Below are 23,661 nucleotides of genomic sequence, written 5' to 3'. Positions count from 1 at the left end.
ACTAGTACCTTGTCCTGGATCTTCCCATACCCTACCCCCACCCCCCACCCCACTCCCACCTGCTTTTTTAAAACCTTTCAGCCGGACCTAGAAGGAATAAGCCAGCTATTACGCCTGTTGTGGAGAGACGGGAGGTGCTCCAAGGGCAGAATGCTCTGCCCCTTCCCCAGGTTAACGCGATGGGGGAGGGGAAGCATCTGGGAGCAGGGAGGGGTGGGCTGATCCGGGAGGACACCCAAGCACAACACCAACACTGCCTGTGGGTGCTGACTGCCCTCCCCTTCCCCCTAAAAAAGCGAGGTGGGGATGGGAAGGGGCGGGGCTCGGGGAAGGAGCACACCGGCCGCAACTCGACCCTGCTGACTCGACAAAGCTGGCTCCGCCCGCCCCAGCCGGGCACTAGGAGTAGCCCGGTCCTCTCGACAAAGCTGAGTAGCGGCTCCCCTCCACCTTACGTGCCTGTCTGCTCTTCCGCGGCCCCGGCCCGGCGGGCGACGCTGGCGGCCGGCCATCTTCCCTCCTCGCCCCCGCGGCCGCCGCCTCGCAGCTCCGCACCCGGCCGCGACCGCAGACCAGCCTCCACGCACCATCCCGGCCCTGGACTAGGGGTTAGCTGGCGCGCGCCAGCGCCGTCGCCACGTGACGGGTGGTACCCGGGCAGCTCGAGCCCTGCCCTCTAGGGTGTTCTCATCGACTGGAGCCGCGGGCGGGACATGGGGCGCAGTTGCTTTCTTGGGGCATCCTGGTGCATTGCTGGTGGAGCCTTTGAAACACGTGCGCAGGGCGGACTTAAGTGCCACATGTCCATCTTCCCACTTCGGTGGGGCTGCTTTGGCCTTTCCCGCCCACGGTTCCCTCGAGGTCGGGCCCTCTTCTGCCGCCTCGGTCGCATCGGGCAACACTGTGTGATCCCACGCAACAGCCACCGTCTCAAGGGTTCACACTCGATTCTGGGGCTCAGCTCGGTGTCCCGACCCGACTGTAAGCGCCCCCAGGGCAGCCGCGTCTGGAACAATGCGCATGGGGCAAGGTCAGGAGGAGGCTCTGCGCCGGGATCGTCGGGCCGGCAGCTGACCCAGCGGATGAAAGCTGACGCGGCCCGGGAGTGGAGCTTCCAACCACCAGTTTTCATGATGGGGGGGAGACGGGGTGGGGAGCGACCCGGAAGCCCCCAGAGTGCGGCCGGGTGTGTCCCTTTGACGGCCGCCTTCTGGGCAAATCCATTCGTCGCTGGGGCAGCGGAGGCTGCGGCCGAGCTGGGCTCACCCCACCCTGGGAGCCGGCCGCCGGCCGCCGGCCGCCCGGGGAGGCTTGGGAAATGGGCGAAGTGGTCAGACTGGTTTCCGGAGCCGGGCTCGGAATCCACGCGGGCTGGCAGGCACTGGTGGGGGGAGGACTGCGCCCTGCCAGTAGCGTTGGCAAGGCCATCCTGGGATGCTTTGTTTTCCACCCTCGAAGGAGACCCCGTAGGATGGGGGTGGGAGGGACAGCAGGCGTCCGGTTGGGGAAACCCAGTTTCGGGTGGGAACCAGCAGTCTGGCAGCTCCTCACCCCTCGGGTGCCCAGCCCCCTCTGCCGCGGTCCCGACGTTGGCCAAGAGTACTTGGAGGAGTGAGCTCCCCGTCCACAGCGAGCCTGGGCTTTGATCTTGGTGTCTGAAAGAAATAAGGGGAGGGGTGGGGTGTGTGAAGAGTCCAGCTCTGCCACTCACCTTCTGAATGACCTTGCACCAGTCACTCCCGTCTCCCAGCCCGTTTCCTCATCCACCACCGTCCCTTCCAGTCAGACACTCCTGGGAGTCTAGGTGGACTGGGAGATGGGGACTCCCTAGGGGTTCTGTTGAAGGGAAGGGAGGGTGCAGGAGCCGGTGGCCATGTGCCCCTCCCCCCACCCCCAGCCTGGGATGTGCAGTGGGGAGGAACCAACCAGCTGTTGGAGACCTTGGGCGCCCCAGGGGCTGGGGACTTGGGGATGGGAAAATGGAGTCTTCAGGGAGAAAATTCCCTACCAAGGAGTAGCGTGGCACTTGATGGAGTAGGCTGCCGGGAGCCAGTTCTCCCGCAGTCTCGGGGCTGAGGAAGGGGTGCCTCATCTTCCCCCACACACGCCCCAAACCCCTAGGTCAGGAAGTCCTGTGCAGGGGCGTTGAGGGAAGGGGCTGAGCAAGGGGGGGGGGGAGGCGGGGGGCTGTTGGGGCAACAGCACTGCCATCCCAGAAAAATGGAGTGCCGAATCTCCCGTTTGCAGCAGCTGCTGAGCAGCTAGGGGGGTATCGAGAGCCGCCCACGCTGCGGTCTTCTTTGAGGTTCCCAGGAGAAAGACGGGGGCGTGAGGTTGGCACTACGGGTAGGTGGGGGCTCCAGGATTACTGACCTCCCAACCAACCCAACCAGAAGAGAGATGGGACTCGAGGCTACAAGAGTATCCAGCTCTTGTCACCAGCCCAGCCTGCGGGGGACCCCCCTTTCCGCAACCAGGGTGGGCTGCGGCGAAGGCGCGGGTCCAGCCTGGCAACCGATGTGGGGGTCCCCGCTGACCCTCTGGGGCTAGGAGAGTGGCCGTCGCACGCGGAGCCCCCCTTGGGAGGGGGTGTGTCGGCCCCCCGGGAGGGGCGGGCCGAGGGCGCGGGCCCAGGAGCCCCCAAGCCGCCCAGCCCGGGTGGGCTGCAGGGGCCCCCGCGGGCCCAGGGCGGGCTTTGTCTAACGCAGCTCCTCTTTGGGAAGGCGCCAGCTCGGGTACAAGATGGCGGGGAAAGGGTGGGATCGCAGGCGCTCGCCACGCGGAGCGGCCCCGCTCCGCCTGCAATGCAGCAGGGGGAGGGGCGGGAGGCGCCGGCGACACTGCGCGCCCCTAGCCCCCGCTCCGGCCACCGAATAACACCCCCGCCGGTGACCCCGCGCCCCTCTGTCCCCGCCGCCTCTGTCTGGCGGCTGCAGCCTCCGCCTCACTCCGCAGAGCCCCGGCCGCGGCAGCTGCAGAAAATGGCTGCCAAAGCGGCGCCAGTCGCCACGCTGCCACGGGCGGGGGGCGGGCGCCGCAGCCCACCCGCAGCCCCGCTCCCTTCCCCGCCCCGGGACTCTCCGCCAGGGCGCCGGGACCCTAGTGGGCACCGGGGGATCTGGGGCCGCAGCGGGGGGAGAGAGGGGAGGGGGAGGGGCGGTTACCTAGCGGCGGAGGGAGCAGGAGTGGGGGGTGGCAGGGGGACAGTGCAGGGAGGGCGCTATCGGTCTGTCCCCCACCCCGCATGCCCCGTGCCCTCGCGAGGTCGCGGCGCCCGGGTGGGGCAATGCTAATGGGCTGTTGACCTCGGTGACCGCGTGCCGCCCCACTGTCCTCACTCCCACCCCGGCGCTGGAGCTGGGCTGGCCAGCCCTGACGACCCCCACAGCCCCCCACCCCTGGTGAAAAATAAAAAATAAATTAAAAAGCTGTGTGCGTGCCGACTACAAAATGACCCAAGCCCGGAACTCCGCGGAGAAGATCCGGGTGGATCCTACGGCGCCATGAGCCGAAGCGGCGGCGGCAGCTCAGCAGGTGCCGCGAGCCCACCCTCTTCTCTGCAGGGAGCAGCTCCCCGACCCCCGCCTCTGCCCAGTCAAGGGCCGCCCGCGCCGAAGAGGGGCCCGCGGCCACCCTGCAGCTCCCTGGCACCCGGGCCCAAGCAGGCTTCTCTGGGCGCCAAGGGGAGCCCGGGCTCTGGAGAGGGGCGTCCAGAGCGAGCTGGCGAACCGGCCCGGGGCGCAGGCTCAGGACAGGGTCTGGGGGCGCACCAGGGCGGGAAGGAAATTGCCCCCGGAGTCCCAGGGCTGGTATTGCTGGGGAAAAAAACGAAAAGTGCGAACAGAGGACCCACGGGTGGGGGCGGGTTCCGGAGCCCGAACCACTTGGCGCAGTCGAGTGGGTCCGTAGCCCCCTCTTACTCCAATCCCGAACAATCCGGGCCGTAGTGAGCCGGGCTGGCCGGGAAGAGGTGTATCTGTAAATTGGGACTTTATTTTTCCCTATCTGCAAGTTTCTCTCACGCCTCTCGCCAACCGCGTACTCAGCTCCAGCGATTTCACCACTGCTGGCTGGAAATTTCAAATTCAATAAATCAGAGGGCAGGGACAAAGAGCCAACAGGTCAAGGAAAGGGGTTTCCAGACTCGAGAATGGCTTCCGCTCTTGCGGTTTAAGAGTAGAGAAGAAGAGGCACAATTAGGAGACACGTCCCTGTGCGGGGAGAACATCTGGGGGGCTCCCTCCCCCCTCCCCTCCCCCCTGCCCCGGCTGGGTGAAGGTATCCCCCCGCTGGGCGAAGGTATCCACCTACCTGAGCACACAGAAACTTGGGGATGGATATTTAATATGAATGACCTGCCTAAATGGGCGTGGGCAGGTGCGGGGCAGGGATGGGCTATGTGGGAGCACCGGGAGGCTGCACCCGGGTATCTACGGATTTTCCAGTGCTCAGAGAGGTCTCCATGGCAAAGGTCCAGCTCTGGGCGCAGACCCAGACAAACCCTCTGTCCCGAGGGCATCCCCAGTCCCTGCGCAGGAGGGAAACTGTGCTTTCTGCTAGGCAAGACACCGCGGCAGCAAATCTCAGCCAAGGTCAGGGAGGGATACGTGCTGGCACCAAGGGCTGCTGCGGCCACGGCGCTTCCTTCTGCAGAAACAGCGAGGAGGAGGCGGCGGCCAAAACTAACTCCATCCAGCAGGCAGCGCCCTCCCCAATCTCGCACCCGCGTTCCCTGTCAGAGCCCGCTTCTGCCATCTTCCTCTGGGAGGTGCCAGTTTCGGGGACTTGAGTTTGGGAAGGGAAAGAGGGCGAAGGCGAGGAAGGATGCCCGAGACCGAGCAGAGGTCACGCGGGTCATCGTTCTCCGTTCCCCATCCCCCACCCGAGCCAGGTCTCCTATGCGACCCCCACCTGCGCCGGGCTCCAGGCACAGGCTTCCCAGTAGGGGGCATCGCTCAATGCCTGGGCTAGGCGGCAGCCCTAGAGGCAAGCTCGGTCCCAGGGTGCTAGGGTTGTCTTAGCCGTCCCCTGGGGACAGGCGCGAGTCCCCGAGGCGGTGGCTCTGGTCGCCTCGGCGTCGCTAGGAGGACACGCGCTTCGGAACCGGTTACCACTCGGGAGGGGTCAGCCGGACACCTGTGCGTGCGTGCGCGTGCGCGCGCCTCTGAGCGCGAGGGAGGGGCCGAGGGGAGCCCCGGGAACCGCTGTGCGTTTACTGCCTGAGTTTTAGGGGAACCGGAGCCTCATCTCCACGGGAATAGCGACGTCTTCTCCCTCATCGGGCTCCCGTCCAGCGGGTGGGCCCAGCGCTGAGCACTTGACCTGCATCCCGCAACCACCAACGCACAGCGTTGTGCCTGGAAACCCGAGGGTGGCTCTATCAGTACACTTTTCTCCCGCACTCAGCGTTCCCCCCACAACGATTGGCAGGTTTTTAAAATACGCTTTAAATGAGACATCGATTTATCATTATTATGATTGCATTCAGAAATCCAGCCCGAAGGGACACCCTGGGGGATGGTAATTTGGTGGTACCTAGGGCTGTTTGTGGTTTAGCACATCCCTAGTTCCGCAAGCACATTTCTTCGGCAGCTAATTGCTCTGATTACCTTTGGGGCGGGGGAGGTGAGCGTGTGTGTGTTGCGGGTGGAGGGGAGACTCGGACTGTTCGCAGAGCCCAGTGCGTGCACACGGTGGACCTGATGCTGCGGCAGCAACCGCAGCAGCGACACGCGCGCGCGCGCGCGCACACACACACACACACACACACACACACCTTCCAGCTCCCCTCCCGCATCCGGGCCTTCCCGCTCCGCCGCCGCCGTTCGCTGAGGTTTGGGGAGGGGGTGCGTGGGATGGAAGTGGAAGCTTGCGCGGAGGCGGCGAGGACAGGCCGAGCGGGAGGAAGAGAATGACAACGAGGCCGAGGGGGAGGGAGACAACCGCGAAAAGAAAACTTGGGGAGAGGGTCAGGCAAAAATGGGGGTAAGCAAGGAGAGGGGTGCCGAGACGAGAGGCGGGGACGCAGGGGGAGAAAGAAAGGGAGGGGGTGGGGAGCGGGCGGGGGCGGCTGGCTCGTTTCCACTCGTGAGAGCCGGTTGCCGAGAGACGCGCGGGCCAATGAGCTCGCACCAGCTCAGCCCGGCGCCCTCCGCGTGTCCTTATATGGTGCGGCCGCTCGGCTGGCGCTCGCGCACATCGCCATATAAGGGCAGGAACCTAAATACAGGCTATACCTTGTTCTCCGCTCGCCCGGCCGCGGCCCCGGCGATCGATGAGCGCGCCACCGAGCGGGCTGCGGCGCGCGGGCCCCGGGAGCGGGCGGGGAGGGCGCCGCGGCTACCGCGCGGCCGGGCCAGATGTGGCCTGCGCAATGGCAGCCCGGGCCAGCTGTGGCTCTCGGAAGGTGTAACCCGCCGCCGCCAGTTTCCCGACTCCTTCCCTCCCACTCCCCCCTCCCCACTGCTTCCGAGGTGCAAATGCAAATAAACCGGGATTGAAATCTAATTGCTTTTGTTTAAAAAAATTGTGTGAGCGAGTCTGTGTTGAGTCTGAGCAAAGGCCCAGAATCACGAGAAACCTAGCCGAATGCCTGGAAGGTGGTGGGGTGGGGAGGAAAGAGACCTGGACTGTGCTTTGGAGGTTCAGGGTCCCCCTCAGCTGTCTCCCGAGGCCTGGCCCATGGTGCCGTCAGCTGAGATCCCGCGCCCCATTTCTCCGACCTCCTCGGCGCCAGGCCTGGCGGAGGTCCCAGGCCGGGTCTCGAGAAGCGGGAGCTGCGTGTGGCCCGGGCGGCGAGGACCCACGGGCTCGGTGCCCGGGCGTCCCAGGCAGCCTGGAGCCAGCCGGGCGGCGGGAGGGAACGGTGAGAGGCATCGCTGTCACACCTCTCTCAGCGTCTCCTCTGTACCTGCCTGCTCCTGGACTGCAGGCTAAATGCTGCCCAAAGTGACAGGCCCGGCGGGTCCGCGGCCCAGCTACGCGATTGGGCCCAAGGAGGCGGGATCAGACAGCTGCGAGGGGGAGGGGCCGCAAGGGGTGTCTTTGGGAGGGGGGGTTGGCCAGGGTGGAGCCTCAGGACAACCCGTCAGCCTCGGCCATCTCGGGCTCCTGCGTATGTCTTTGACCCCCAAGTCCTGTCTCCAGCTTGTTGCACCGCTTGCCTTTTCCCTCCTCACTTCTGGCCGGTTTCCTTGCCCACCCGGAGAAGAGTTTTGGCCTCCTCCAGGCGAGGGTCTGGACACGGGAATGGCCCCTGGTCAGGTTGTCTGCCAACCGGGGAGGAGCCTCAGTGGTGTGGTGACAGTTCTCCTGCCAGCTGGGTGGGTGGGACAGCATAGCTTTGCCAGTGAATGTTGTTGGAGACCCCGAATAGCTCACCTATCGCTCCCCACTGTGTACTGGGCTGAGGCCTTTTCTTCCCACCGTTTGCAGTGGGCATGAGAGACTCCCAGAGAGTCTTGCCAGAAGGCTGATGGTTCTGAAGAAACCTATGCATCTGGACAAGTGGCCCCCAGAGTCTGAGAGAACGATTCCTCCTCTCACACTCCACGGGTGCCTCAAGTGCCCCTCTCTTGGCAGTTTGAACTGGGGTTGTGTCGACCTTGCCTTGGCTTCCCCAGTGCCTGGAGATGCCACAGAGGGAGCCTCTTCCCTCTAAGGAGGCCATTTCCAGTAGCATGATGCCACCTATAGAATGTACCTGGAATTAGTCCCAGCTGTGGCTATGCCTCCAGCAGCTTGGCACTGGTACTGGAGTTGGAGGGAAGATAATGCCCCCCGTTGTCCCCGACTGAGGCTGGGACTGCAGAGGCCGTCTGGTCACTCAGCACTTCCTTCAGAACTCTTCCTCTTTCTTCCTGGGCCCCCTAACTATTTAGTAGCTCTGAGCCTGGCATCATTTGAGAAACTGAGACCAGTACCTGGCACAGCTGGGACAGGAATTCCCAGCTCTCCCCAGGAGTCCCTGTGATTTCTAGGCAGTCACAAACTCCAGGGTTGTATGCTGGCTGAGGCAATGCACCAGTGGCCAGCCGTCAATGGTTAACAAGTATTTTCTATAGGTTTTGGAATCCCCGTAAACCTGACCACACGACCCCAAATGTATGGAATGTGGAAACTAGACAGGCTGCTCCAAGACTGCCTGCTCCAAATGACCCTTTTACAGGAGAAACTGAGATCGAGAGAAAAAAAAAAATGACTTGTCCAAGGCAGCTCAGCCAGTCAGGGGTGGAGCAAACACAGGTTTGGACCCAATTCTTTTCATTCCCAATCCACTCTTTTTGGATTATGCAGGCATGTCTCAGCAGCAGCCCGGGCACTGGCTTCCATGTTTGCATGGTTTGGTGGTCCTGGAACCCTGGAGCTGGTGCATGAAGACCCATGGTGGCTGCCTGACTGGCTCTACAAGCACTTCGGAATTGACTGCCTTTGATGGCAGCCAGTGGCTCTTCCTGGGTGGATGGGGAGGAGGGGGGCCAGAGGCAGGAAAACTCTGTTGGACTCTGGCCCCAGGCTGCTGGGCTTCTGGTCTGGCCAGAGTCTGGGAAATCCAAGGGCCAGTGACCCCAACTGCACCCCAGATGGCTCTCTTGTGCTAAACCACATGACTTGGAGCAGCAGCAGGGTGTGTCTAGCTTCTTGCCGAGCCTGGTTCCACTACCATGGCACCTCCTCTTAGGCACCTCAACTCCTGGGTGACAGACCTAAGTTGAGCCCTGTCCTGCAGCTTAACTTGGTCACTAGCAAGTTACTTAGCCCCTCTGAGCCTATTTCCCCAGCTTTAAATGTGGCTAATAAAGTCTCCCTCTAAGGGCTGTGATGAAGAATAGAAGTGAAGAGTTTGGAAAGCATCTAGTCAGAGCTTGGCATGGAGGAAGCAGCCCTTGCTCAGCGGATGGTAGCTACATCTACCCACTCCCATCACTCCTGCACACCCTCTTGTGCCAGGCTGGGCACAAGACTCTGGGATACAAATGACCATAAAACATCATGTACATTTGAGCCCATGTAGAAACAGGTACTCCCAAGCACAACCCCTTGGGCAGTTGGTTGGTGGGTGTCATCTCCAGCCTCCTCCCTACCCTTGAATAAATTCCTCCAGTCAGTGCTCTCCAGTTCCAGCCTGGCTCCACCCTCTGCCCTGCCCCACCCTCTGCTGCAACTCAGAATCCAGCTGTCTATCCCTTGGCTGGCTTCCCTGAGCATCCCTGGGAGCTCTCCAGTGTAGACAGCCCCAGGATCTTTCCCTCTGGGGAAGAGAAGTGCCTGAACCCACAGAAGCTGGAAGAAGCACTACCTTACTGTAGGAAATTGAGCCTGGGACCTCTTTCCCCATCTTAGAAAAACAGCACGTGTGTGTGTGTGAGAGTGTGTGTGTGTGTGTGTGTGTGTGTGTGTTAAGGAGTCCTGCTTTCCTGGGATCCAAAGTACTCTCCATGTGGGTCCATTATAGGTACCTGTCATAGCAACAAAATGGGAAAGAACCTGCCAATGTGGCAGGTGGGAATACTGATTTTCCAGAGGGGAGAGGAGCCTGCTGTTCCTGCGATGCAAGTGCTGAAGCCACTTTCCTGGATTCCCCTGAGCGGGAAACCCGGACTGGACAGCCTTGAGAGCCTCAGCTGGAGGGGACACCCGGGTTAGCCTACGGGATCTGAGTACCCAGTGGTGGGAAGGGGAGGCTCTGACTGAGGCTCCAAGTCACTCCCCCAAGCCACCTCTCCTCCACTTCTGTGCCCATCTTTCCTTCTCTTTCTTCCCCCACACTTGCCTCTGGCACACCCTCACCCTCAGACTCCCATCTCCACGCTCGCTGTCGGCTCACCCCTCAGCGGAGACAGGCGACTCCTCCACCCGTTTCTGAGTGGTCCAAACGCCTTTAAAACCCAGATGGATTGCTGAGATCCCCGCACCCACTGCCCTCACTCTCTCCATTTCCACTGGACAAGTCCGCGCGGACCCGACTAGTGCAAAGTGGGGCGCGAACTTTTCGCCTAATCAAACTTGGGAATTTTCTCTTAGAAGTTTCCGACTCCTGGGAGGAAAGCTCACCACCCCGCTGCCCCGCACTGGGGCTTGCGACGGTGACTCGGAGCCCGAAGCGTGGCGCTCGGCGCCCCCAGCCCGCGGGCGCCGTTCCAGCTGGGTGGGCGGCCCGTCTCTCCGCGTGGGCTGCTCTTTGTTCTCGGTCGGTTGGGCCCGGGTTGGCTCCGGCTCTGGGGTCAACGAAGCCATTGCTCCAGACCTTGCAGGCTGGATGGTGCCCCCCTCAGGATGAGAGGCTGCTCGCGGGCCGGGGAGGTCCGACCCCTCCCCTAAGCTTGTGTGTGCAGGGGTGCGGTAGTGGGGAGGACTGTTCCGGGACCCACGGCCCGGGGCTGCTAGAACACCCAGAGTGGCCGGAGAACGAGGTCGTCTAGAGACCTTCTCCTTCAGACTTAAGAGATTTCGGAAGCAGTGGAACCGGCAACGCTCTGCAAGTCTCTCCTCTGGCTGCTTTCTCTACTCTTCATTGGGTGTTCTCCCTACTCTCCTAAATGGAGAAATTGAGGCTGAAACCTGGAGCTATGATTGGGAGGCCTGGAATCCCAACTCTCCCTGCGTTTCCTAGCTAGGAAAAGACTTGAGAGCGGCTAGAACATTTCCTCCGATATTCCAGGGGTGCCCTTCCCCCAGGGCGCCCCTCCCCCCAGGGAAGAAGCTGTGATATCACACCCACCGCCAGAAAAAAGCTAATACCTCTGGGGTCGAGCTGCGCCACGCAGGGAGGTGTAAAAAAGGCAGAATGGAGACTGCGTCCAAAAGGCAGTGAGAATGAATGCAGAGGAAAGAGAAAGGAGATGGAGGGAGGGCTGGCTCCCTTGTCCCAACCCAGTAGTCCCGACTCTCAGCGACACCCTCTCCCGCGCCCTGCGGTCTCTTGGCACCCTCCTCCTTTTCCGCGAAAACAGCCAGTCCTTCGACCGTGGGGCTAATCCTCCGCCCATTTTCCCTCTCGCTTGCTCACTTCACTCTGCAGGTTGCTCCACTCTCAGCAATTCGTAATCTGGCTTTCCCCCTGCAACCCTGATTTTAAATGAAATGTAAGAATTATTTTAAAAGGAGTGACCGCAATGGTGGCTTCTTGGTGGCTAAGCTGAGCTGGCGCCACCTCCTTAATTAAACGTAAAACTTCCGTCTTCTTGGAAGAGATAGGGAGTTCCTGTCCACAGCGCGATGCGGGGGAGGCCGCGGGTGGCTCTCCCAACCTTTTGCACTGTGCTTTCTCTGCACTGTTTACTGGGAGAGGGAAGACTGACCTTGGAGGGGACAAGTTATGCTGCAAAAATCTTCTGGAGCCCAGAATAGCCCTGAAAGTGGCCCCACGATGACAATTCTGGTCCAAATCCATTTACCATATTTATTTGTGGATTTCTCCATCCCACTCCCCTTCATATTAAAAAAAGATCAAAAAGATGTTTTAATGTATAAAAGATGCTTCCTCCACATAATGCTCTCCTGACTACCCACACACCCTTTTTTCTGCTTTGAATCCAAGGACTTCTGCTGCCCCAGTCGTTGAGGCGACCAATCCCAGAGCAAGGAAGTGCTTCCTCTTGATCTGTCCAAAGGGTGGGGAACTGAGCCTTAGAGGGGCCAGATCAGAGGCCCAGAGCGCTGATCGGCCAGATACCTCCTTAATCCAGTCGGGCCGCCGGTCTACTTTCTCCCCGCCCCACGCTACCTTCGACATCGACCTCCGATACCCCCGGCCACAGTGCATGCTGCCCCTGTTTCCTGAGCCCCTGAACATCCCTCTACTGTTGAGGTGATAAGAGTGTTTTCCAGGACTCTCACGGTGGCTCAGCCCTTGACCCGTTTGGCCAAAAGTAGCTAAACTCCAAGGGTGAAACTAGAAAAACAACAGAAACTCAGCGTGAACATCACATTTCCACTACTTTAAACTTCATCTCTTCCTGGTCTGGTCAAGAACCCCACACTCTCAGCAAAATCAGTTTTTCTTGCCATAAGCTTCTGTTTTCAGGATCTCAAGGACTAGCTGAAGAAAAGAAAATTAATTTTGCCTCCATTTGCTGTGTCATTCTAGATAAGCCATTATTATGCAAATGAGAGAGTGCGGCTTTCAAGATGAATAAGAACGGTGCCGGGTAGCGGCGCAGGACAGCCCCAGATGTTTGCATAATTACTTCTGCCCCAACTTCAAGAGTGCAAAATGTCAAGGGAGGAAGTTGTGCGGGTAAATACGGTACCACGTTCCCTGAATTTGATTTCCTAGAGAAGGGCGGGGAAGCCGATCTGAGGCTTTCATCTGCAGCGAGAGAAGGCGTCCCGACTCTCTGGCGAGGGTGGCCCGGCCCGAGTGGCCGTCGGTGCCCTCCCCCTGGGGGGTGAGCCATCCCGCAGACAAGGGTGGCCGGAGAGACGGGTCTCGCCCGGGCAGCGAGGCGCTTGCGCGGGGACAGAGCCGCCGCTGGCCGCGCGCTTTCCGGCAGCCCCGGAACCAGCAGCACGGCTTCTGGGCGTGCGCGGAGTCGGCGCGCTCTGGTCGCGCAACCTCGACGCCCGCCCGGCCTCGTCCGGCCCCCGACAGCGCCCACCCTTGGGACTAACGCTGGGGGCGCACCGCGGAAGCCCCGACCGGGGGCTACAAGAAAAGGCACTGATCAGAGCGGAGGACGCCGAGGTTCCACCAGGGTCCATCAGAAACAAGAAGGCTGGACCCTCCCGAGCACCGTCGCGTTTCCTCCGTCGAATCCCAAACGTCGGCCCCTAGGGTTTCCCGTACGCCCCGGTGAGGGCGAACGCGTCGGCGAACGCCTCGGCCCCCTGAGGTTCTTTCGGAGCCCTCAGACTCGCTCCCCACCCCCACCCCGCCAACATGTGCCTCGTCAAAGGACCCGGCAGGCTCCTGCACTCGATTTTTCCGACCTCTAAAAGGGGAGACTGGACTTCGGCTCTTCTCAGCGTGAACAACCTCGCGAGGAAGTGGCACTGACTGAAGGATCTCCAGTTTGGAACTAACTTGAAGTCCCCTGAGTCCCATCAAAAAGTCACTTCAATTCCTTCCGCTTGGGGGCGGGGTAGGAAGTGAGAATGAACGTGAAGCGCCAGAAGGAGTCCCAGGCGTCCCTGCAGATTCCCTGGGGCGAGAGAGATCCTGTGGGGATGGAGAGGGCAGTGCGGCGACCAGTTGGCCACCATGGCTGGCGGCCGAAGTGCCAACCCTGGCAGAGGTCGGGTTCTAGGGAGCCAGGCGACCTCGCTGAGCGCAGGCTCTGGGGCCACCAATCCTTGCCCAACCTTGTCTTCCCTTGGGAAGTGCATGTTCCCTGCCTTCCCAATGGATGGGGTCACGAGCGGGAAGGAAGCACACACGGACCCTGTCGAGTCACTGCGAGGTCAAGGCCCTCTCCGTGCACACAGAATCTGGAGTCAGACGCTCCACCTGGGGCATCTTAAATCACAGGCTGCAGTCAGTGGGTCGAGCCCGGAGGCCAAGGCTGACGCAGCAGCAGAGTTCGCGCGTCCGGGTAATCTCGGGGCCAGGAGGCTTCTGATAACACCCTCCTCTCGGATGGGGCGCAGAGGCCTTGACCCTTAGGCCACCCATTTGTCTCAGGCTTCTCTGCCCCCACACCCCGCTGCCCTCTTCGCCTCTCCCAGTCCCGCCCCGGCTGTGCCTAGGCCGTAGAGTCTGACACTCTTCCAGGGGCGACGGGAACCGAACACCCAGACCTATCCGCTCTCGGACCCCTTTCATACTGCGGGTTAGGCACGGAGGTGCAGCCGCTCAGGTCTCCCGTCCACCTCGGAGCCATCTCCCCTTGCACCCCGCCAGCCGAGGGTGCCTCCCGGCTCCCGGAGCCGGACTTCGGACTTCGCAAGCAACACCAGGCCGCCTTCCCGGAGAGGACTTGGGGGGACCCACCACGCGGCGCGCGTGCGCGCATGCGCGCATGCGTGCCGGCCTCATCTCTGTGCGCGTGCTCCTGCAGCACCGCATCCGCACGGAACCAGGCCTCCGCGCTGCAGGAGCCGCGGTTGCGTTTTGGTAGCGAGGCCATATGGTGGGACGCATCCCAGGGCAGGCCGTGCTAAGGGGCGAGTCTAGACTGTGTCTGAGGAGCACACAGTTTCCCTGGGAGGGTCGGTGAGCATCTGGCTCCCTCTTTGTGGGTACCCCTCATGGGAGGTAGGGAAAGTTCGGGCTTGATACCGGGTTCCTTGGGGAAAGTCACCCAACCCAGACCCACCAAGTCCCATTAGCCTGACCTGGCCCCAGAACACTAATAAGCGACAAGTGTTAACAGTAATGATGAACATTATTGAGCATTTGCCTGTGCCTGACGGTGTGATAGTGCCTACATGACAACTCTCTGAACCTGTCCATTCACCCCGTGGGGTAAGCATGTTAATATTTCTTTTTAAATAACAGTTATAGGAGCTGAAGCACAGAGTGGTTAAGTAACTTGCACAAGGGCACACAGCCAATAAGTGGATTTGAACCACTGGCCCTAGAGCCCACAATTTTAGCCACTGTACTCTATGATGAAGGAAAAACAAAGACTTCCACCAACATCCAGCCTCCAGCTGAGTCGACTGCGCTCTGAGAACTCCTCCCTCCCTGTTGTTCCAGCTTCATCTTTTATGCTAATGGCCCAGAGCAGTATCTCTGCTTAGCACAACCAGATTGCTGATTCTGGCAATAAGACCACTGTCTTCCTCTATGGCCAGTTCCATGAGCCTCCATTAGCCCTTTCTTACCTTGAATAATTTCCATAAGCCCTGGAGGAAGTGAAACATCCAGAGTATCCAAAGCCACTGCTGTAGATATTAGAGAGCACTGGGCTTGGGACTCCTCAGGCAGAACCCGTGTTGTATGTCCCTGGGCAAGTTACTTGCCTCACTGTGCCTCAAGTTTCCTCATCTATAGAATGGGGATAATGGAATTGCTCTTACCAGGTTGATAATGGAATGGCTCTTACCAGTGTTAAGTGGGATAATGCAGGTGCCCAACAACAGCTGCCCAATAGATGTTGCTTGCCCCTGTGGAGCTGCTATTCCTCCTGTGATTTCAGGGGGCTGAAGTCAAAGGCTATGTGGCATCTAGAGTGTGTGCAGACTTGTGGGAAATTATTGTAACATGGTCAGCCCCTTAGTATCCTTTGCAGCGTGTTCTCGTGTTTCTCTGACACCGATGGTCTGGGTCTGAAAGTCTACTCGGGAGGAGAAAACGGGACAGGAGAGGTGGGAACTTCTTGATTCTGGGAAGGAGTAGAGACTGGAGCCCAGGCCAGAAACCATGGCAGCCTCACCTCCAGTCACCGGCCAGTCTGCCTGGGCCGGGTCTTTGGGACCTCTTTGCCGGGTGTTCGGTCACCCCTGCCCTTCCCCCTGTAGTGGGCGAACAGCGTCCCAGAGGCGTCGGGCCCTGGACCAGGCGTGGGGGCGGCAAAGTTGGAGGACGCCCGCCAGGCTCCAGGGCCGCCGGTGGTAAGCCACGGGCCGCGATCGCCACACACGCGGCCACGGCCCACGCGGCCACGCTCGGAGCCACCCGCTCTCACTTCACAGCCGGCCCGGCTGTCGCGCCTGAGGCAAATGGTTGGGTTCCAAATCCGCCCGCGTCCGCGGCCAAGACCAGGCAGGTCCGACACCCGCCAAGCCGTGGAGTTGAAACGCTCCCAATGAACGAGCCGAGACCCGGCCTCACCCTCCAGCTAGAGGACGCGCTGGGGCTTGGTGGTCTGGCGACCCAGGAGCCCAGCCCCTCATCGCGGCCGCCCTTCGCCTTCCCTCCCCTCGGACCGCGCCGGCCTCGGGCCTCCTCCCCGGGGGCTGAGTCCGCGGGCAGCGGACACAGGGAGGCCTAAAAGGGCCCCTGAACCGGGGGCGGCTCGCCGGTGAAGGAGGCGGGCGCATGGAGCACAGGGTCCGGACTCCTTCCGGAGACTGGGCCGAGGGCTGGGGCTGGCTTCCAGGAGTCGGGAGCAGGTTGGAGGCCCTTTGTTGGGAAGGGAAGTGGCAGGCGTGTGCCCAGTTCACCAAAACGAGTGCAGAATCGGACAGGAGACCCAGGCGTTCGGGAAGCAGGTGTCCCGAGGTGGGCGGGCGTCTATAATTCCATAAACAAAAAAACTGGGCAGCTCATCCCTGGAACTAGGGGGTGGTGGGAAGACTGCTAAAAGAATCGCCGACAATTTCCTTCATAAAAATGCGATCTGAGAGCATTTGATTTCCACTTTCACTCCCCCCCCCGCCCCGACACACGCACTGTCTCCAAAGACACTCAAATTGCAGCCATATGGGGCTAAAGTAATAGGAAGCAGTTACCTTATTTACTGCAGTGGCGGCGCACTCAAACCTGCCAGCCGCAGCCGACCGCCGCCGGGCAATGAAATTAAGAGCAGAAGGTTCTTGTTCTTTGAAACTCTGTTTTGTTTACACCCAAGGGTGCACGAGGGAAAAGCAATTATCTAACTTTGAAGGATAAAAGAGGTTGTGTGGAGGAAAGAAGGGAGGTGGCGAGAACTGAGTGATCGAGGAAGGCAGGTTCAATAAGAAAGGTGGAGAGCGGGGTTCCTTCTTCCCTTGGCTTTTAAGTGTCACCGACTGATCACTTTGAAAGCCTCAGCGGGAAGGACGCCTCTACCACCCCACGCTAGCCCCCTCTCCCGGCAAGTACAGGCATCTTTCTTCACCCACCAGAGAGGCCCCAGCTCTGGGTCGCGCCAGACTACAAACCTATTTCTCAGACTGCCACCTCTCAGTCTCCAAACTGTCGGGGAGTCGAGGTCACCCAATGACTGGTGTTCACACTCTCTGCAACCCTGCTCTCTCACAAACAGCTGGCAGCAGTGCGCCAGTCAGGAGTGAGACACACCCCCATCACTAAGTCGGGGGTTGCTTTCCCCACAACGCCGGACTGAGTTTCTCTGCAGCGGACAAGAACTGGGCTTGGTCTGATTGTTCTCAGGTTATTCTATGCCTCTCGTTTCCTTCTGGATCGAGTTCCACCTTTGCTATAGGCGCTGCAGGCATCCCGACGTTTGAAAACTCAGACACCTCGCAAGCGCTAAGCTAATTTTGTTCAGAACAAGTGTTTTTGCCACCAGGCATAAAGACAGGCAGGAAAATGCGACGGGGAAGCAAAAAAAAAAAAAAAAAAAACTAAATACCCCTCCGGAGGAGGGGGCCATGCACAGCAGCACTGGGGTTTTCATTTCCCACTTGAAGCTTCGGAGGCACTTAGGCAAGGAAGAAAAAAGAGAGTGAGAGAGGGAGGGAGAAAGAGAAGAAGAGAGTGAGAGAGGGAGGGAGGAAGAGAGTGAGAGAGGGAGGGAGAGGGAGAGGGAGGGGGAGAGAGAGGGAGAGGGAGGGGAGAGAGAGGGAGAGGGAGGGAGAGAGGGAGAGGGAGGGAGGGAGAGAGAGAGGGAGAGGGGAGGGAGAGGGAGAGAGGGAGGGAGGTGAGGGAGGGAGGGAGAGAGGGAGGGAGGGAAGGAGGAAGGAAGGAAGGAAGGAAGGAAGGAAAGAAAGAAAGAAAGAAAGAAAGAAAGAAAGAAAGAAAGAAAGAAAGAAAGAAAGAAAAAGAAAGAAAGAAAGAAAGAAAGAAAGAAAGAAAGAAAGAAAGAAAGAAAGAAAGAAAGAAAGAAAGAAAGAAAAACACCGGGAGGGAGGAGCTGAGCTAACTTTTTCAGCGTGAAACTGATACCATCGACCTCTGCACGCCTCGTGCAAACTCCGGGTCTGTAAAGGCACCCAACGCAAACACAACTCCCAGGAACAGGGCTCCAGAAACCCTATCAGAAGGGAAACCACCACTCTTCTCGGGCGCAGGCCAGCTTGCGAGGGGTGGGGGAAGGCGGGGGGTAGCGAAGCCGGTCCATTCCTCCAGCCCGATCGGGACAGGCTCCCTCCCTTCGGCTCCAAGGTGGCCCTGGGGCTGCCCGGGAATTCGGGCGGCCGGTGCGTGGCTGGGACAGCCTGGCAGCCGTCGCCCACAGCGGGCAGCGGATTCCAAGAGGGTGCGGGCGGGGTGTGCAGAGCGACCCGGGCCCAGGGCGGAGGGTGGGCTTTCTCTGGGCGGGGAAACCAGACACTTATAGGCGGCTGAGGCCGACTTTATTTTTACTGCCCAAACTGTTGGAAAGTATTTAAGCTTAAACAGAAACAGCTGTATCGCTGGCACCGGCCAACGAAACTATTTGTTACCGGGAATGACTTTTTATGATTAAGGACGCGGCCGTCGGCGGCCTCTCGCGGGCAGCCCGCGCGGGTCGCCAGAGCGATCTGGGCGTCGCCAACTCGCTGTTCGCTAATAAGACCAAACGGCCAGAGAGAGGAGACTGTACACCTAAAGCCCACCTTGTAAAGTTTGAGCAAGGCCAAAAACTGGAACCCCGCGTTTCCAGGGGTGGGGGCGGGGAGTGGCAGGGAGGGTGGGCCGGGAGCCGCGCCTGTCCCGCGCGTCCAGGACGCGCCGCTCCCGCCGCGCACCTAACTTTGGACAGGAGGCCGGTTTTCCGCTCTGGGCTTTCTGCCCTTTCGAGTCAGACTCCTTGGCTCGCCTTTCCTTCTCTCTCTCTCGTTCTTTCTTTTTTCTCTCTTCCACCACATCCCTCGCCAAAGGGAAACTGCTTCCAATCAAGTTTATCAGCGATGTTTTAACTAAATCGTGGGTTCCGAGTAGGTGCTGTTACTTGCAGCTTGGTTGGTAAGAGAAAAGGGTTGGGGATTGCTGGGCCCGGACTTGGGCTGCTGTCCCCGCCGCCGCCGCCCCAGCCACGGGTCACCTCGAGCTGAACAGGAGCTTGTGTTTGCGTGTGTGCAAACTCGAGGCATCTAGGGCCCGGCCCTCGCCCCCTTTCCTGGACCCCGCCATTTTCGCCCCTCTTCCTCAACCCGCACTGGACCCCGCGACGCTCCCCGGGTTTTCTCGCGGAGTGTCTGCCACGCACGTTGGGAAGAGCTGTGGACAGGAAGTGCGCGGCGCAGGCCCAGAGGGTCGCCCGGATCCGGGGGAAGCAGGACGCTCCCCCAGCCGTGCGCCCCAACCCCAACCAAGCTCCAGACTCTGCTTGGTGGTCGTCCATGCCCTCCCCCAACACACCCAGGCCCGGGGCACGGAGCGGCTGGGCTGTGGCTGGCGACACTTGGGGCCAGGGCCTGGCGGGGACGAGCAGCGCGGGCTAGCGGCAGAGGCAGGTGGCTGCGGGCGTCTGGGACGGGTGGGGGGGGCAGGAAAAAGGCGCGCGACGCCCCCCACGGGATCCCGGGGTGTGGGAAGGGTCGGACGGCAACAGCGAGCCGCCACTGGGTCTGCATTTGGCTTCCAAGCTGGGGGCGAGCGCTCGAGCCCAGCTCGGCTCGCAGGGCCCGGAGGGTGGCCGAGGGCAGGGTTGCGCGACAGGAGAAGGAGACACAGGCACATTGATTTGTTAGCGGGATGGGGCTGGCGGCGGCGGGGGAGGCCGTTGCCATGGAGACCGAGGGTCGGGTGTGCAACTCGGGGGGAGGGGACCGGGTGGAAGAGCTGGCAAGGGGCGCGTCGCCGTCTCTCGGGGTTCGGGCGCGGCCTGCGGCGCCCCAACACCTGTGCATTGTGCATTGTGCGGCGCGGGCGGCGGCGGGGGGAGGGAAGGGCGCGAGTCCGGGCGGTGGGGGTGGGGCGGGCAGGGGGTCGCTGAGGGGGCGGGGCCTGGCTGACACCGCCGCAGGGGTCCCAGCGAGAGCTGTGGGGGACGCTGAGCACCGGAGGGACATCTTGGCGGCGGGAAGGGGGCCCCGGCGGGGACAGAGGGTGGACAGCCCCCCTGCCAGCCCAGCAGACTGACAGCGGCCGAGCCCGCCCTCCGCGCGACGTCACTTCCGGCGGCCGCCTCTCCCCCCCCCACCCCCCCGTCAGTGCTCTGTCTCCGGAGTCGCTTCGGACTCCGCCCCCTGGCGATTGGAACGCGGGTCACGTAGCAACGCGGGGGAGAAAGCGAGAGGGGCGTGGCCCGCAGCTCGCCCAATCAGAGCGCGGGAGAGCTGGCCCTGGCCGCTCGGCTTTAGCAACGTCGTTAGCAACACGTGGGGCGGGAGGAAGCGCGGGGAGAGAGGGGAGGAGGGAGCCGCGCGCGGGAGGGGGTGGGGAGGGAGCGAGCGCGCGGGAGGGGGAGGAGAACTGACGTCAGCGGGAGAGTATTATGGTCTGTCGTGCGCTGGCTGCTGCTTTTCTGCTCCTGGAAGCGGCCAAGGGGGGAAGCGGCGAGTCAACATGGAGCTTTCAGCGGTGGGGGAGCGGGTGTTCGCGGCCGAAGCCCTCCTGAAGCGGCGCATACGGAAAGTAGGTGCCCCCAGGCCTTGGGCCGAGCCCTCCCCTCCCGGCCCGGGTTCCCTCCCCCTGCTGCAGCCCAGCTTCCCTTCCCCCAGGTCCCAGCAGCGGCCGCGGCCGTGGCGGCGGCTCTGAGCCCAAGCGCTTTCCTTAGACTTGCAGCGATGCACAGATTGCATGGGTGGGGGGTGGGGGGTGGGGGGCGGGGTGGGGGGAATGAATGCCGGTGCATGCACTTTGTGCAGCGTTTCGTGCAGGGGGTGATGCAGCGGGCGCGTGCCTTTCGCGGTGGGATTTCGCGCATTCATTCGGTGCATGCATTTTTTTGCATGTATTTCTCGTGTCCCCGTCATGCAGTTTTCCCCATGCACACATACATTTTCCTTTTTGCATCCTCAGGGACGCATGGAATACCTCGTGAAATGGAAGGGCTGGTCGCAGAAGTAAGTAGGTTCTGTGCAGTTCTCAACCCCAGACTGTTATTTGAGAGCTTGCTTTCTTCCTCTTTTTTCCTTTACGTTGAAATACAATACAATGCAACAAGAAAAGTTACAGACATACACACACCTACCCGCGGCTCTTTCCCTGCTCCCGGGACTGATGCCCACTTCTTCCTGATTCCTTTTAGGTACAGCACATGGGAACCTGAAGAAAACATCCTGGATGCTCGCCTGCTCGCAGCCTTTGAGGAAAGGTAGAGGCCCCTCCAAGCTTCAGCTTCTCACTTAGAACACGAAGGGTGGCTCTTATCCAGCTTGAACTGGAGGCCCACTTGTTTTCTTTACTCACACACCCCTTTCTCCCTCCTTCCTTTCTGCAGGGAACGAGAGATGGAGCTCTATGGCCCCAAAAAGCGAGGACCCAAACCCAAAACCTTCCTGCTCAAGGTAGAATAGCAGTGTCCAATGGTGGGCAGCAATGTTATGTCAGTTTGTGGGAAGCGGGCCCTGAGGGCTTGTGAACCAGTGGGGTGTCCTATTTGTAATCTAGGAGGGAGTCCCCAGACAGGCTGTCACCAAGTCACTGGCACTGGTAAGGGTGTCTTGAGGGGAGGGGAATTCTAGGATTCCACACTAGAATTTCTTTATCGGATCCCTCAGCCATCCCAAATAGACATATAATCAAATACAAGAAGTGTGCTTGGTGTGAATGGCTGCTTCCAGATAGATCGTCTACTCCCTCCTCCAGACTGCTGCCCCTAAGCTTCACCCCAACCCATATAGAAATTCCAAGGCATCAGAGAGTGTAGCAGGGAGGGTGGGGCTGGAAGAGGGGTGGGGAGGTGGGGGCGGTAGACAGGGCCCTGCTCTGCTCTTGACACTGCATTCTCTTCTTGCAGGCCCAGGCCAAGGCAAAGGCCAAAACTTACGAGTTCCGAAGTGACTCTGCCCGAGGCATTCGGATCCCCTATCCCGGCCGCTCACCCCAAGAACTGGCCTCTACTTCCCGGGCCCGTGAGGGCCTTCGGAACATGGGTCTTTCCCCACCGGGGAGCAGCAGCACCTGCCGAGGAGTGGAGCCCCCTCGGGACCGTGATCGGGACCGGGATCGAGAGAGGGAGAGGGAACGAGAGCGTGAACGGGGTGCTAGCCGCGCAGACGACAAACCCAGCTCGCCAGGTGACAGCTCCAAGAAGCGAGGTCCCAAGCCCCGGAAAGAGCTCCTGGACCCCTCACAAAGGCCCTTGGGAGAACCCAGTGATGGCCTTGGAGATTACCTCAAGGGCAGGAAGCTGGACGACACTGCTTCCGGGGCAGGAAAGTTCCCAGCTGGCCACAGTGTGATCCAGCTGGCTCGAAGGCAGGACTCGGACCTGGCCCAGTGCGGTGTGGCCAGCCCCAGCCCGGCTGAGGCCACGGGCAAGCTGGCTGTGGACACCTTTCCAGCCAGGGTCATAAAGCACAGGGCCGCCTTCCTGGAGGCCAAAGGCCAGGGCACCCTGGACCCTGGTGGCCCCCGGGTCCGGCATGGCTCAGGCACCCCCAGCTCTGTGGGGGGCTTGTATCGGGACATGGGGGCCCAAGGGGGAAGGCCCTCCCTCATCGCCAGGATCCCAGTAGCCAGAATCCTGGGGGACCCAGAGGAAGAATCCTGGAGCCCCTCTCTGACCAACTTGGAGAAGGTGGTGGTCACCGACGTGACCTCAAACTTTTTGACCGTCACAATTAAGGAAAGTAACACGGACCAAGGCTTTTTTAAAGAGAAAAGATGAATTGCTGGGTGGGTGATCCCAGGACAAGAGAGCAGGAGAGAGAGTGAGAGTGCAAACTTGGCATAATGCTTTTTATTTCTGGGTGGGAGGTGGCCTTCTGGCTGGTCCTGTCCCATCCCTACCTTCACGTAACCCCCTTCTTTTCATCCCTCCCCCTCAATTTTGGTTGGAAAGATTATCTCTAGAGTTATATTTTCTATTAGATGTAAATATGTTATTTAAGAAAAAATATCTAAATATATATATTTCAACTCTTGAAGTTGTTTTATTTAAACGAGGAGAGAAAGAGAGACTCAGTGTGGTTCAGTTGGGGCAGACAGGCTGAGTTGGGGCAGGAGGGGCCTGACAGCCACCCAGGGCACTAGGGAGGATGAAGACCTGGGCACTGGGCCTCTGATGGTGTCTGGAGAGACTCAGCCAGCCCACCTCACCCCTCCTCCCTTTTCCTACAGCCCCAGGTCAGACCCCTGGAACCAAGGCAGGACCCGGATTTTTTCTCTCTTCCCATTGGTGGGCCAGGCCAACAAAAGGTTGGCTCCCCAATCAGAAAGGAAGGGGGTGGGGTCAGTCTGTTATTCTTTTTCCTATTATTTTTTTTTTTTTTTTAAGATTAAGAAATCTGTTGCGGGGAGAAGGTATTAACCGGAGTAACTTTTTGTGTGTGAGGTTAAAGGTAAAAAGTTGCGGGTGGTTGGGGAGCAGCAGATTTCTCCCAGGACCACACCAGGAAAAGCACTTTACGGGAGATGTGTGTGTTGTACACGCAGATCGGATCGTGTGTATGTCATGTGGACAAAAATCTCCCAGTTCCCTCGATTCCTTTCCTTACTCCACAGAAAGAAAAGAAATCCAGCGAATCTGTTTACATTCCCGAAATGCCAGGATAAATTGGGAGGATTGCATGTCAGTGCCCAGAGTTCGAGGCGGTTGTTGTTTTACAAGAAAAGTGGTCGGGGGTGGACTTTTCCTTTTCGCGTCCTCTAGTTTCGCTAGAAGAGACGGTGGCCCCCACCTCCCAGGAAGAGTTGGCCTAGCCTCCCTCCCTCGGGGAGGGCGGGCCGCCAGCTCTCAGGAGAATGTATGGCCAGACAGGCCCACCCTGCGGGACCCACAGAGGGAGGGGCGGCTGGGA

The 23,661-nt window shown here is 60.2% G+C and overlaps 1 protein-coding gene across 1 annotated transcript; it reads left to right on the top strand.

Moving 5' to 3' along the window:
• The first annotated feature begins 20,198 nt into the window (after positions 1-20,198).
• CBX8 (chromobox 8) lies at positions 20,199-23,661 on the top strand. Its single transcript, XM_068531199.1, has 5 exons — positions 20,199-20,329; positions 20,717-20,760; positions 20,946-21,011; positions 21,138-21,204; positions 21,657-23,661. The coding sequence occupies exons 1-5, from the start codon at positions 20,261-20,263 to the stop codon at positions 22,527-22,529; spliced, it is 1,119 nt and encodes a 372-aa protein (XP_068387300.1). The 5' UTR covers positions 20,199-20,260; the 3' UTR covers positions 22,530-23,661.

The sequence above is a fragment of the Eschrichtius robustus genome, chromosome 20 (genome assembly GCF_028021215.1).
Source record: "Eschrichtius robustus isolate mEscRob2 chromosome 20, mEscRob2.pri, whole genome shotgun sequence".
NCBI classification, from domain to species: Eukaryota; Metazoa; Chordata; class Mammalia; order Artiodactyla; family Eschrichtiidae; genus Eschrichtius; species Eschrichtius robustus.
Note: the sequence above shows the minus strand (reverse complement) of the source record. Positions and strands in the feature narration are given on the sequence as shown.